At 41.8% G+C, this 15183-nt stretch overlaps 1 protein-coding gene across 2 annotated transcripts in view; it reads right to left on the bottom strand.

Annotated features, from left to right (window-relative positions):
• LOC124117650 (WD repeat and coiled-coil-containing protein-like) overlaps positions 1-5904 on the bottom strand; it is an 81004-nt gene extending 75100 nt beyond the window's left edge. For both annotated transcript variants that reach the window (XM_046479626.2, XM_048383401.1), the window contains exon 1: positions 5698-5904. In XM_046479626.2, coding sequence (XP_046335582.2) covers positions 5698-5752 — 55 coding nt within the window. In that variant the 5' untranslated portion in view covers positions 5753-5904. The remainder of the gene's footprint in view (positions 1-5697) is intronic.
• Between the last annotated feature and the right edge of the window lie 9279 nt (positions 5905-15183).

The raw sequence follows: 15183 nt of genomic DNA, 5'->3' as shown, positions 1-15183 counted from the left end.
TATATTCACCCTCACCCCAGAGGCTGCGTTCTCCCAGTCAGACATCCCCATCATGTATATTCACCCTCACCCCAGAGGCTGCGTTCTCCCAGTCAGACATCCCCATCATGTATATTCACCCTCGCCCCAGAGGCTGCGTTCTCCCAGTCAGACATCCCCATCATGTATATTCACCCTCACCCCAGAGGCTGCGTTCTCCCAGTCAGACATCCCCATCATGTATATTCACCCTCATCCCAGAGGCTGCGTTCTCCCAGTCAGACATCCCCATCATGTATATTCACCCTCACCCCAGAGGCTGCGTTCTCCCAGTCAGACATCCCCATCATGTATATTCACCCTCATCCCAGAGGCTGCGTTCTCCCAGTCAGACACACGGGGCGGGGGTGTTAAATAATCACATAAAGTCAGCCCTACTTTATAAAATTATCTGTGACTGTTATTGCTTCTTAATACAGTGAGACCCCGCAACCACACAAACACTCGTTAGTCAGGAGTCTTGTTCCTCCACACACACCACCTTCCGGACCACAACCGCCGGGAATACATACACAACGTGGCATTACTTCGTAACCATGATTTGTTAATCCTTAAATTTGTAAATCAAGATTATTTCAGTGGGAAAGCTAGCATCAAATGAGCTGTGTGCTACAACAGCCAAACAACAAGATGCTAACATATCTGACTCAAATACTTGATTTTCTTCCCGTAGACTGTAATCTCTACTTCAAAAATTAATCATGGCCATAACCATCCTTGAAGTTAAAGATATCTACATCACATCGCACATTACAAATTAATTTTCACTTTACAATATTGAAGATAAGATTTTCTAACAATCAATGACTTTTTCTTGGTTGAAACCTATTGTGTCTGTGGAGGAAAAACAGTCTGACCGGAGACAGCAGTGATGAGTACCGAGAAGCTGGACGGGGCAAGATGAAATCTGGTAATTAATCCATCACGGTCTCATTGGAATACAATCAAGTTAGGAACTTACTTGTAGTGTACCAGGTTGGATTGACCTTTCTTAAAGTAAAAAAATTAATATTCTATGAACCTGGATTTATGAATTGAACAGTTTCCATACGAATGCAACTAAAAACTACAAATGTATTTTCTTGGAAGATAAAATCCCCAGAATTATACAGATAGACACTGAATGAGTGAGAGTCACAAAGAGATTTATAGGAGGTCTACAGTGATAAACAAACAACAAACACGCCATATCCTCCGGAACACTCAGAATACCACTGTCATGATAAAAAAGAGAATTAGTCACTTGTCCTTATCACCATGTGAGGGTCCAGGGCCACGCCCTCTGTCCTGAGTGATGATTTATACCCCAACCTCCGACAGCCTCTCACATCTCCATTCACACACCCAGTGTACACACAGACCCTCCACTCCACATAGCTGGCAAGGGACTGTCACACTGACAAAAGGAGCTCTCCGACACTCAACACAAATAAAAAAGCAAACATATATCCCCGTGTTATGGGTTTTCAGACGCTCAAGAAACATTCATAGTTTCCTCACTAATAATAAATCAAACATATACATATTACACATATTACCCATGAGATTGCTGAGCAAATGCCAACGAGAGTATCTTTTAGAAAATATTTAGATACCGACAAAAAAGAAAGAACTGAAAACGAATGAGAATCCTCAGACTATTTGTTGCCTACTGAGTGGATGTTTTTTCGCCTAAACAAAGCTACAGAGACCCATCTGGCAGGTAGCAGATCTTTTGGCCAGGTTTGAATCCAATGTTTGGTCGGGAGCTTCATGACTCACGGACGTGCTACACATCCATGGTGTACCTCCGCCTACATTTGTCTCTCCACAGCAGTGTCGGTACACACTGTCATCATGCTTAACAGATTAAGCCTGTGAAAACTGTAATGTTGCAATAGTAATCTGGTCAAACGTGTACACCGAACATATTTAGTGAACAGTATGATTCATAACCCTCCCCGGGGGATTCAGAATTTGATTGGGGAGTTACCCATCTCAAAAGGAAGGAGACACACTATCAAGTGAAGTGAAGTGACATTTGCCGAGTTTGAATGTGGATTATAATAAGTCTTCTTGTTGGCACACTTCCAAATTCCAAATGGCATGACAGAAATCTTTGTACGTGCCCTGCAGCGCGCTTTATACAAACAGCATTTAGCATATTTAGTGAATCTATGAATTTATACCGCAAACATCCTGTGGAGACACACAGTGAGTGAATATGGTTCTACGCCGCTTTTAGCAATATTCCAGCATGTCGGGAATCGAACCCGGGTCTTCGGCCTGACGAGCGAAAGTCTTAACCACTAGGCTACCCGACCGCCCCAGTAGACACACAGAGTGACAGACAGAAGAGAAGTGACGTACAGTAGAGAAGTGACGTACAGTAGAGAAGTGACGTACAGTAGAGAAGTGACGTACAGAAGAGAGGTGACGTACAGTAGAGAAGTGACGTACAGTAGAGAAGTGACGTACAGTAGAGAAGTGACGTACAGTGAGAAGCGACGTACAGAAGAGAAGTGACGTACAGTAGAGAAGTGACGTACAGTAGAGAAGTGGCGTACAGTAGAGAAGTGACGTAGAGAGGTGACGTACAGTAGAGAGGTGACGTACAGTAGAGAAGTGACGTACAGTAGAGAGGTGACGTACAGTAGAGAAGTGACGTACAGTAGAGAGGTGACGTACAGTAGAGAAGTGACGTACAGTAGAGAAGTGACGTACAGTAGAGAAGTGACGTACAGAAGAGAGGTGACATACAGTAGAGAAGTGACGTACAGTAGAGAAGTGACGTACAGTAGAGAAGTGACGTACAGTAGAGAAGTGACGTACAGTAGAGAGGTGACGTACAGTAGAGAAGTGACGTACAGTAGAGAGGTGACGTACAGTAGAGAGGTGACATACAGTAGAGAGGTGACGTACAGTAGAGAAGTGACGTACAGTAGAGAGGTGACGTACAGTAGAGAGGTGACGTACAGAAGAGAAGTGACGTACAGTAGAGAAGTTACTTACAGTAGAGAAGTGACTACAGTAGAGAAGTGACGTACAGTAGAGAGGTTACGTACAGTAGAGAAGTGACGTACAGTAGAGAAGTGACGTACAGTAGAGAGGTGACGTACAGTAGAGAGGTGACGTACAGTAGAGAAGTGACGTACAGTAGAGAAGTTACGTACAGTAGAGAAGTGACTACAGTAGAGAAGTGACGTACAGTAGAGAGGTTACGTACAGTAGAGAGGTGACTACAGTAGAGAAGTGACGTACAGTAGAGAAGTGACGTACAGTAGAGAGGTGACGTACAGTAGAGAGGTGACGTACAGTAGAGAAGTGACGTTCAGTAGAGAAGTGACGTACAGTAGAGAGGTGACGTACAGTAGAGAGGTGACGTTCAGTAGAGAGGTGACGTACAGTAGAGAAGTGATGTACAGTAGAGAAGGTAGTATGATATTGGAGACCTGACACCCTAGGACTGGGACTACCTGGGTAGCCACCCCATATTACCCGACCCTCCCCGGGTACCCGCTGTAGGTCTCAAGAGGTAGGTACAAACTGTCTGATTAGGAAAAGTTTGACCGTAGCCCTGGGAAAATGTATTTAGATACACATATAAAATGATCTGGAGTATACACTGAAGTTGACTGAAGTTTTAGTTTTATTCAAACATATAAAAGTCAGAAGGAATGGGCATAGGAAGAACTGCGAACATTAGTGACTTGTAGTTTAAACATAGAGTTCTAGATAATGTTTTCATTAAACAACACACCACGTGACTAACCACGGATCCGGGTAGTCCTGTGGGTACCCTGGTCCTACTCAGAACCCACCTGACCACAGCTACATGTGAGGGAGGGAGATTTTAATTGCCCAGCTGTTACCATGGTTACATACTAACCATGACAACAAAATGCAGAATATTCAAGTTCCATAACAAGAATTCTTTATGCAAACACATTCATCATCATCAAACTAACAGCTTGCCACACACATTAAGGTAAACCCTACCATTCTGTGAGTAATTGTGACATAAAAGGCCTGTATGTGCTTCATGTACTGATGCCTACATACATGGCACGATTCCATATGCCCTAAACAGTTGCTTGGCAACAAGAAAAAAACAATAGCGCATTAACATTCTTGGGCAGTGTGAGTGTATTGTCTACATAACGGGTCCCACTTTACACTGGACCACTTCACTACAGAGGATAAATACAAGTCATTTCATTCCAACTCTGTGTCACTAAGTACAATTTGAAAAAAAACAACTAAAATATGTTTTGAATTTGAATTAAAAGATTCATCTTTTTCCTTAATACTTTCAGTCTAGCACAGTTACAGTTTCCATGAGGAAGTGGCAATCATGATGTATCGTCAACTGATCATATAGTGAAATATGAATAAACTGGACCTTGACTTTGTGACTCTTACAACAAATCATGCATAGGTCGACATCTCTTGTAATGAACAGAATATCTTTTTCCTGGAGAAGAAGAGACCAACTTGTCAACATTGATCTTAGACTGGACTAAATATGTTTATTGTAAACTTGTGGAATAAATCTTTCTATTTCTGTTGAAGTATTGACGATTTAGATGTTGTCAATAATCAGTCACCAGAATGCAGGTCACCCCCACCGCACCGTCCCTTAGCATTCCCCACCCAACACCCCTAGACATCGACATTAGGGGTGTCACAATACAGGTACCTCACGATACGTACCTCGATTTTGAGGTCAAGATACAATACGCATCTCGATACAGCAATACCGATCCTTTATGTGTAAATTTAGAAGCAAACTTATTAATTACATATCACATTCACAATTATGTGTTCTAATCACTATCAGTAGATTAATTTGAAAAATAATAAAAGTTAGAAAAAGTTTATTCAAACAAGTGTCAGACACTAACAAGTTTTCCTATGCGTCAAATTCAGAAAATATGATGACATATTGAATAGATAAGAAAAAATCAATCAATACGCGAACAAATGGATACCGATTACAATAAAATTTCGTATCAATATAAATTTACATGTATCTCGTATCGTATCATGAGAATTATCTACCGATGCATCGGTACAATCGGTGAATCGTGACATCCCTAATCGGTATCCCAGTATTATTGCACTTGCACTGGTCTAATCACTGAACAGTTCTAACAGAATAATCAACAGCTGCACATGCATTGATGCATTGTTGCAGTCCACACTGACACGCCTGGGTGCCTGCACTAACCTTGCATAACACAGTGTTCGGTTGTTTTGCATCTGTGACACAGTTGATACAAGATTTATCAGCAACTTGAATTATAGAGACAGATATTTGAAGCATGTAGTTTTTGCAAATGAAATTTGAAGTTGAAAGTTTGTAAGCTACTTTTAGATCATGTCTAAAAATCAAAACTTAATGTTTTGAACTCAATGACGCAGGCACTTGAAACTCTCTGCGAATAGACTTAAGCTCCAGGTTCTCAGGCGCTGACACATGATGTCAATGATACGTTTCAGTAGAAAAAGTACATTGACATTGCCTTGATAACACACACTGACCGGCGTGCAACTGACACCATCAGCATCAACACCGACATAGCAACCTACAAACTCCAGCCGATGAAATCGACATCACGCAATACCTGTCACTGAGCTTGTCAAAGTTCATATGAAAATAAACAGTTCAGTGCTTACCGTTAAGGAGTAGATTTAGTCCGTTCCCGCGCAGTGTCGATCTCCCTAACTCCATCGTGGTACAAGAGACGGCGGTGTCTCAGTGTTTATATGTATCCATATCACTGCCGTGGTGTGTCCTGCTTGAAATTACCGCACTCTCTCAGTCTGCACTGGTCGCGCACCTGATACCGCGTGGAGTCCACAATATCTCCTCCGAACGAGAGAGCTCCACAACAAAACCACGTGACCTACAGCAACCGACCGCTAGACTTGCACGGGTCCCACGTGTACCTAATTTGATAGAGCGCTGATATTTCAGTGGTGAATATTATAATTTTGAAATCACATTTCGAATTATGTAACACGGATATATTTTATTCCAAAATACTTAATCACAAACGCAATATGGACGTTCGATTTCATAAGGTCTCTATTAAGAAATATCAATTATATTTTACGAGCGCTTTATTCAATCGTCGCTGTTTGGAATCTGTTTTGTGGAGTGTAATTTGACAGAAACACCCATGTTAAAAAATATGACCAAATACGAAGAAAATAACTCTCGCCGTATTACACTGAATCTCCATCTGTAATTCAGTATTCACACAGGTGATAACTTTGACCTTCATAATACTAAAGTATAGGAACGAATAGTATGATTTATCATACTATATTAGTGTATTATTGGCCTGCGGCCTGTTACTGAATACATTATACCAGCTGCCCGGTCAACTTGGTCCCTCACCTTTCCAACCCCTTAGTGGCACGTGACTAGACACCTTATTTGTGTAAGCTAATAGACGGTCGGTGATTTTCCGCCGCTGTGAATTTATCGTCAGAACAGACGTGCATGGCGTGTTGTGACGTAGATGACGTCACGTCAAACAGCTGATTTAATGTTGTGGTCGTATAATGGATACACGTGGTTTCAGGTTCCTAATACTAATATTCTCTTGGACAGAACTGACCTGAACTTGAATATCGACCCAGTACATCATGACTGGGACGATCTACTCGGCGACCGAGGAGTAAAAGAAACCGATTATCGATTTAAAACAACCTTAGAATATGGCGCTGTTTTCTAATTTTGGTATGTTGACATATTTTTCATATATTTTTGAAAGCGTAACGAGCAAAATATTTAACATATAGTTGAGTAAGTGCATGGAATGTTTTACAGTGAGAATAAAGTTGTCAAAATGGCTCCAAGATTAAACAGCCTTTTCAATATGTTAGACACACATTAGAATCTCGAATGGTTCAGTTCATAACATAAATAGTATCTACACTCGATATATAGATCATCGATTTCTGAATGACAAAATGTTTTCATTGTAAATGTGATTTCTTTTTGATGTTTTAAATAGTTTTCATTATATTTTTTTACCCTGCATTATCTTAATTATCAAATACTTCGACCAGTGCCATCTTGTTTTCCTACGTATTTAGTAGTATATGATTTGTTTTGTATCCTTAATAAAAATAGAATTTGTAAAAATAAATCTCGTCTAAGAGCAAGATGAATGCATTTTTGTGTTTATTTAGATGGGTTTATCCACAAGTATAAATCATATATGATCCCTCCATGCTGTAGTTTAGCTAAGCCAAAAGGAAAAAATATAATTAATGAAATTCATTAATGTCAACGATTTTGCTAGTTTTATTTTCGTAGTTCAATACCAAAATCCTATTTTATAGTCTGCTATTCTTTTTATGACAAATAATTCCTTAGTGGGAAACTTTACCGAAATAAACTATCCCGTATGTCTTAAAATGCACACACACACACACACACACGCACACACACGCACGCACGCACGCACGCACACACACACACACACACACACATCCAATAATATCTTGACGTGTGAATAATACCTTAATCTACAAGAATGTATATGTATATGTATATACCAAAGGGTAAATACAATTCTAAAGTCGCTATAATAAAATAATTATGAAAGAAAGAGTTTTATTTCATGGACAGGCCATACAAGTATGTTTTGAGCAAATACAAGATAAGACGAGGACGTATATTTCCTTGTGGTAATTTTGACACGAATTTGTGCACATTTGTGAGCATATGAGTAATTGATATTTTCTGAACTTTCTCTTCCATTTAGTCTAGATATTACTAAACAACAATAATATTTCCTCCTTAAACCTGCGCAAGTTGTCGTTTCCTTGTATTAAATGTGGCCTACTCTACACTTCTTGAGATTTCAAATTCAAATATTAAAATTGTCCAGTCATATCACATTTCAAGCTTTTAATAAACAATTGATGTAAACCATTAACAACACATTATCACATCTAAAATATAAATAAGCGGCCTGTGCGATTTGCGATGCTCGTATTATGGCGCCCGAGTTACCAGTGATCGAAAATAGGTTTGCTGAATAGATTTCATCCCCCGTGATCGTGTACGGCGGGTGGACTTTCCCCAGGGAAGTGAACGCTTTCCTCTGCGAGAGGTCAGTTTGCAAAATCGTTTCAGTGCAGCATGTTATAAAAACATTGATTCTTGATTCAGATTCTTGAACCCCAAATGGACAACACATTGTCAACAACATAATTATACGTATTCACTCTTATAATCAGAATGATTCTGTCAAAGAGTTCGGGCACACCCGTGAGACACACTTCTGCATAGCAAGTTGACCCCCCAGGCCTTGCCCTCGACAATACTGTCCGACTTTTTTGACGGCTAACAATAGTTTAGCCTCCGTGGTCCAGTAGGTGCAGCGTCTGTTCGGCGAGCGGAAGGTCGATGGTCTGATCCCCGGCCGCGTCATACTAAAATACGTGAAACGATGATACTAGATACCCTCCACGGCACTAGGCATTAAGGGGATAAAACAAGGAATGGTCAGACGCACACGCATGCACACACGCACGCACGCGCACTTGTGACGTGAAACCCCATTTCACCACACCTCCAATTATTTTAACAGGATTTTCCAACACCTCAAATCGGAGGGTCATTATGACCCTGAAGAACCTAGTACCCCAGGTATATGGTATACCTTGCAGCAGGACACAGTAGCAATGATATGTTTCAATAGTACGTAGAAATAGATATCCTAACAACTGTTGCAATATTCAGTCCAAAACAAGATAAATGGTCATATTTGGATAAACAAACTTTGTTCATCAAAATTCCAGCAAAAGATATATTGCGTAGTACAAATTGTATTTCATATCCCTCTAAAAAAAATCCCTCGTGCTTAAATCCGTGAAATAACCGCCATGCGAGTTTCTCGATATTCAGGATCTATTGACTAACTCTCCAGTCTGTTGTGATAAATATATATCTTTAAAAAGTTGGGGACTCTCGGAAATAACTTAAAATGTCCACAATTGTAACAGATATAGTTGTAGTCGTATGATAATAATGAACGAAGTGGAAACACATTACGACCGGTAGTGACGTATGACAGTAGATTATGTGACCGCCAACGATCTTGAAGGACTATAGCGGTAAGATGGAACATTTCAGAGTTGGCTAATTTGGATCAGTAGTGCGAAATACCGCGATTTGTCAAACATTTATGAATTCACTCGACGAGGCATACTGCGTATAAGTCTGCCAATTTGGAGAATTGGGGGAGTCTGTCCCACTCCTCATGGAGCGCCTGGGTAAGTTCGGCCATCGTGGTCGGCGGCCTAAGACGTTGACGTACACGTCTCCCTATCATGTCCCAGACGTGTTCAGTGATAGAAAGGTCGGGGCTCATTGCTGGCCATGGCATTCTGTGGATGTTCTGTGCTGTTTGAGATGGGCATTGACGATTCGTACACGGTGAACACGGGCGTTGTCGTCCTGAAAGACAAAACGTCGACTCACACGCCTTGCAAATGGCACAACATAGAGTCATAGTGATGCCACCCCACACCATATCCGATCCACCGCCAAATCTGTCATGAGGTCTCAGGTTGACATTGACCTGACGTTCATTTCGACGTCGCCAGACACGACCACGCCCATCAAGGAAGTACAAAGTGATTCGGGACTCACCTGAAAACATGACACGTGACCAGCGACGATTATCCTAGTTTCGACGTTGTGTACACCAATGACGTCCGTTGGCAGTGTGACGATTTGAAAGGGGCGGCAAAACACGTGGCCGTCGAGCGAGGAGAAGAACTGCACGTAGGCGATTTCTAATTCGTACTGCAGTAGCCTGATGAAAGTTTGCAGCAATTTGATTCGCCACGTTTTAGCTCGATGTCGTAGAGCCTGGTTACGGATCAATCCTGTATTATTGTCGCTGACCTGGGACGCCCTAAACGGGTTCGATCGTCAACATTTTGGGTTTGTGGGCACCTGTTCCATAGTTTGCTAATCACAGACTGTGAAACATTGAACGTATTGGCGCTGACTACCAGCATGCCAACAGCCCGTAGGCGCTCAGTGCGTTACAGACGCCGCATACACAAACCGCCGCATACAGTTCATATACAAACAATGACTGAAATCAAGTAAATCACATCTGTATGTGCAGAATCAAAATATTTGCAGACATAATGGTCCACAAAGACTAATCGACCTTCCTTGAAGGTTTCAAAGTCAGGAATGCCACCCAAACGCACGTGTGCGGCGCCACTGCTTACGGCACGTGCAAGATATGGGATGTGTTTTGGTGTGAAGTTTTACAGACATTAACGTTCTTTCATAGGATGTTTGTCGTCAACACTTTTCTTTGTTCTAATACTTGGTATTAACATTTATAGTACATGATCCCCTACTTTTTAAAGAGTATATACGCATATGCGTCTCATGATGGACTGGAGACATGATCTTATGAGACCCGTAAAATACCCGGGGTAGAATTGGTCTTCATCAACCCATGCTTGCCGTAAAATGCGACTATGCTTGTCGTAAGAGGCGACTAACGGGATCGGGTGGTCAGGCTCGCTGACTAGGTTGATGCATGTCATCGATCCCAACTGTGTGGATCGATGCTCATGATGTCAATCACTGGATTGTCTGGTCCAGACGCAATTACGTACAGACCGCCGTCATATAGCTGGGATATTGCTGAGTGAGGCGTAAAACAACCAACCAACCAAACCAAACATGATCTATGATGGACTTGAGGCTGGTTACCAAGACACGAGAAGCCAGGGGTTACTGATGGAGATTTTACGAATGTTTTGTTAAAGTCAGTAAACTAGCTATAGACTCAGGTGACAAGAAGCATTTGGTTTGTCGCGCATCCCATTGTTCAGCTTCATCGGGTGCGAGCGGAAGACAAGAACAATAAGATAAACAAACTGCTCTCGACTGAGAAATCAAGTGGTATGTTGACTGTTGTTTAAGATATGCGCAAACGGTTGAAGTTTCATCGTTAGGCTGAACTGACGGGTAAAATATGCATACAATTGAAAATTGGATTTGGCCCAAAAAAATAATAACAAATTTTATAAAAACGTTACTAGGCTGAATGCCTGGTATCTGTGAACCAACTCACACTGATACCTGCCTCACTCTGCTCATTGCATAACCGCCGAACAACCAATTCTTGCTTTAATTCCTAGCCATCACAAAACATTAGTGTATACTTTATTTTGCTCGTCAGTGTATATTCGAAGTACAAAGGTTGTTGGGCCTGTGTTTGGAGCCTTAAAGAAATTTATTTTGAAATTTATGCCTGTTTTATTGATTTTACAAATGTCTTCGATTCTGTCAAGAGAGAAAAGCTCTGGTATTTATTCAAGAAGAATGGTCTTGGATAAAGTGTCATGATCTATTGGCACAACATGCCTACACCGAAAAATGTAAATACAGAAGTGTCCCTTAAGTGTGCGACAAGGCTGTGGTCTTAGTCCGTTTTTCTTCTCATTTTACATTAATACATTGGTAAATGACATCACGTCCACTTGAACAGATGGTATTCCGTTATTCCCAGATTTACTGGAACTGTTCTCCTTTTTATGCTGATAATGTCCTGTTTTCTGACACTGTTATTGGATTCCAAACACAAATCTATATTTAGAGAATTATTGCGAAACATGGTCTCTTCAAGCAATTACGACAAAACAAGAATTGTTGTATAATCTTCAAAAAAAGAAACGCAAAGCCGGACTTGTGTGAGGTAGGAAAACACATTTATACGAGGAGCCGTACAAGGTCTGGAGCCAAAATGTTGTGGAGAAAACACTTGGTGATTGTAGTCATCTCAGTTATCGGTACATAGGAAAAATCCAAGGCGAGTTTCAGTTACCATTAATAACGCGTTTGTCCCCCGATGGAATCGATAGCGGCCTGACATCTCCTGCCCATGGAAGAGACGAGTATGCGAATCACATCCTGGGGAATGGTAGTCCAATCGGCCGGCAACGCAAAAGCCAAATGCTGCAACGTCTGGCGTTGTGGTTGACGTCGGCGTAGCCGTCTATCCAATTCATCACACATGTGCTCTATCGGGTTCAAATCCGGGGATCTGGAGGGCCAGGGGAGAACATCAACGTTGTTGTTACGAAGACAGTCTCTGTGATCCGTACTGTATGCGGTCGAGCGTTGTCCTGCTGGAATACACCGTTACTTTTAGCTGCAATTGGGAGGACGTGTGGTAGGAGAATTTCGTTGATGGATCGTTGAGCCGTAAGACTGCCCTGGATACGGACCAAACCTGTCCTGCCATGATGAGGGATAACCTCACCCGGTCTGGTCGGAGATTCTGCGCAGTCCGGGTATTTGGGATGCAGTTGAGGTGGCTGTGGTTGTCCTTTCACGTAGGTGGCGCAGTCGGATGAAGCGATCTTGGGCGGGTGTGGTTACTCTTGGTCGTCCCGACCTTGACCGATCATGTGTTGACCCATGCTGTTGAAACCGATCCCATAGCATTGTGATGGTGCTGGGCGCTACATTGAAAACCCTGGCTACAGCTGATCGGGATTCCCCTGCCTGCAAGCGGCTATGACGTTGTTTCTTTGCACTTCTGTTAATCTTGGCATGTAGTTGAACTGTCACTGTTCGATTGACGCAGATGCCAGGTAATAAAAAACCCTGCACTTTAATACCGTTCATAGCAGCTCCATGGCCCTTTTGTTAATGCACTGGGTGCGTTTTTCCGAATCGTACATGTTTCACGACTAATGGTTTGCATGTCCTTGATCCGGGAATGTTTTCACTGACACTATAACACATTAAACCTCTTCATTTTGCACCTCATGGTCAGCTAATTTTGCTTTTATGGCCACAAATATCCACATTGCGTTCTTTTGTTTGAAGAGTTTGTTTATTAAGGGGGGGCAAACCTTTTGGACAGAAAAGCGGATTTACAAACTTGACCCAATTAAAGTTCATCGTCGTAAACATCTTGCCATGCTATTTTCTAGGAGTCTCACTTGGCAAGCATCGATAAACAATCAGACTAAGCTATACTTAGAAAGTTTTTTATTCAAGTTTGAAATTCTTTTATTTCAACAATATTTCCAAATGGTTGACTTTCTGAGAATAAGGTATACATGTATTGAAAGAATACAGTTACAGTCATTGTCCATTAGGAGATAAACATACTGTGTTTTCATTGTAGAGCTAGGTTACCTGTATTTAACCGCATGATTATCTAAACATGCCTACCGACAATGACTGTAAAAGAAGGACAACTCTGTGGTGATGCAGCCGTCAAATCGGCTGTTTCAATCAGAGGGGTTTATAGCGAACACCCATTCTGTAACATCACCAGCACAATTGTATTGTAGGCAGCACTAATCAGCATGGAAAACGTTTCTCTAACTTTTCAATTAGTGCAAATAGGTTAATACTTAATGGTTGTAGAACTAGTGTTAATGATTGTACGGATGTAACATACGTTGGCTTGTTTTTAAACAGAAGCCCCCAGTAGAGTTCATGAAATCAGAATAAATTAAAAGTCGGCTAGATAATGTTATCAAGAAACTAAAATCCTCAGTTTTCGTGTGTGGATCACTCATCACCCCTGAATCGCTGCCTTGGCCAGTCTCTGAAACTTGACCACAGTCTTCGCTGGGTGAATTTATATCATTATCACCAACTTTTGCGATCATCACTGTATTTTTGCATCTGATACTGACCACTGCTATCATATTGTGTACTGTCATTGAATATTGTACCACCTCTCCATTGTGTACTGTCATTGAATATTGTACCACCTCTCTGTTGTGTACTGCCATTGAATATTGTACCACCTCTCTATTGTGTACTGCCATTGTAATTGCTGTGCAGTAATTTGAGTTGATTTGTGAACTTAGTTAACTTTGTAATACAGTTGTTGATTGTATACCGCTTGTTGGTTGTTTGTTGGTTTCATGCTAAGTTTTTCAGCGTACAGGTTTCTTGGTTAACGTAACGACACGTGACAATATATATATGTGTGTGTGTGTGTGTGTGTGTGTGTGTGTGTGTGTGTGTGTGTGTGTGGATGGACTCCTTCTGCATCACCTTTATTTGTGAATAGCGTGACGTGATTTACACCTGTGTACAGCGGGTGTAACTGAAGTCTACGTAAAATATGTTAAAGCTTGTGTGACCTCGTTACCTGAAGCGGCCGTAAAATCTCGAAAAGCGAGGCCTTAAATACAAGATATTAACAAAATCTGACGAATCTGTACCCAAACGTGTGTGTATTATATCATATCACGCCGTTTGAGTGTTATAGCCTTGGCCCCCAGGGCCCGCTGCTTATTCATGATTTAACATGAAGTCGACAGTGTATGACAATATACATTCTTCCTCAACAGCGTGCGAAGGATTTCAGATTGTCTAGAATTGTAGATCCAGTTCATTTGAACTCCGGATGCTTTCCATCCGTATTATTGGAGCAGTGTGATGATGTTTCATGGTATCACGGAGATTCTCACCCTTGGTCCAGCTGCACGAAGCGATGTTAGCGCTCTCCCCGACTTACGATATCCGGAACACTGCGATTGCTTTGTAAAACGGGGCCCTGTCCTCGTCGTAGGTCAACTGATGGTGTTGCTGCCGAGGTTCGTTCATCTGCAAACATCCTGTCTGGTGGCACTAGGTTAACTTATTGACACTAGTGATGGCACCGATCTCCATGAGTATATCATGCTAACAACTTAATTAATACTACTCTGAACGGGCATCACACACAAGAACCACTTTGGAGTCTCTCAGCTCACAAACTGATACGCTGTAATATAGCTGTAATACTGTACGAAGAGCGTTAAACTCACTCACTCACTCACAGGATACGGGCGATCGGGTAGCCCATTGGTTAAAGCGTTCGCTCGGGTTGGATTCCCGACATGGGTACAATGTGTGAAGCCCATTTCTGGCGTCCCCCGCCGTGATATTGCTGGAATATTGCTAACAGCGACGTAAAACCAAACTCACTCACTCACAGGAAACACACTGCTGGTCACAATATCCACCCTTGGCTAACTCCAGTCCGGAAGCAAAGTTGTCCAGTCGGCTAAGGAACCCGCAATTCGGTGAGTAGAGTTACGTCCCTTCGGCGTGTCAGAGTTATGTGGTCGTCGTTTCGAATCCTA

Source organism: Haliotis rufescens, unplaced genomic scaffold (assembly GCF_023055435.1).
Source record: "Haliotis rufescens isolate VD_foot unplaced genomic scaffold, xgHalRufe1.0.p SCAF_48, whole genome shotgun sequence".
Classification (NCBI taxonomy): domain Eukaryota; kingdom Metazoa; phylum Mollusca; class Gastropoda; order Lepetellida; family Haliotidae; genus Haliotis; species Haliotis rufescens.
The sequence above is the reverse complement of the archived record's forward strand: the minus strand, read 5'-3'. Positions and strand labels throughout refer to the sequence as shown.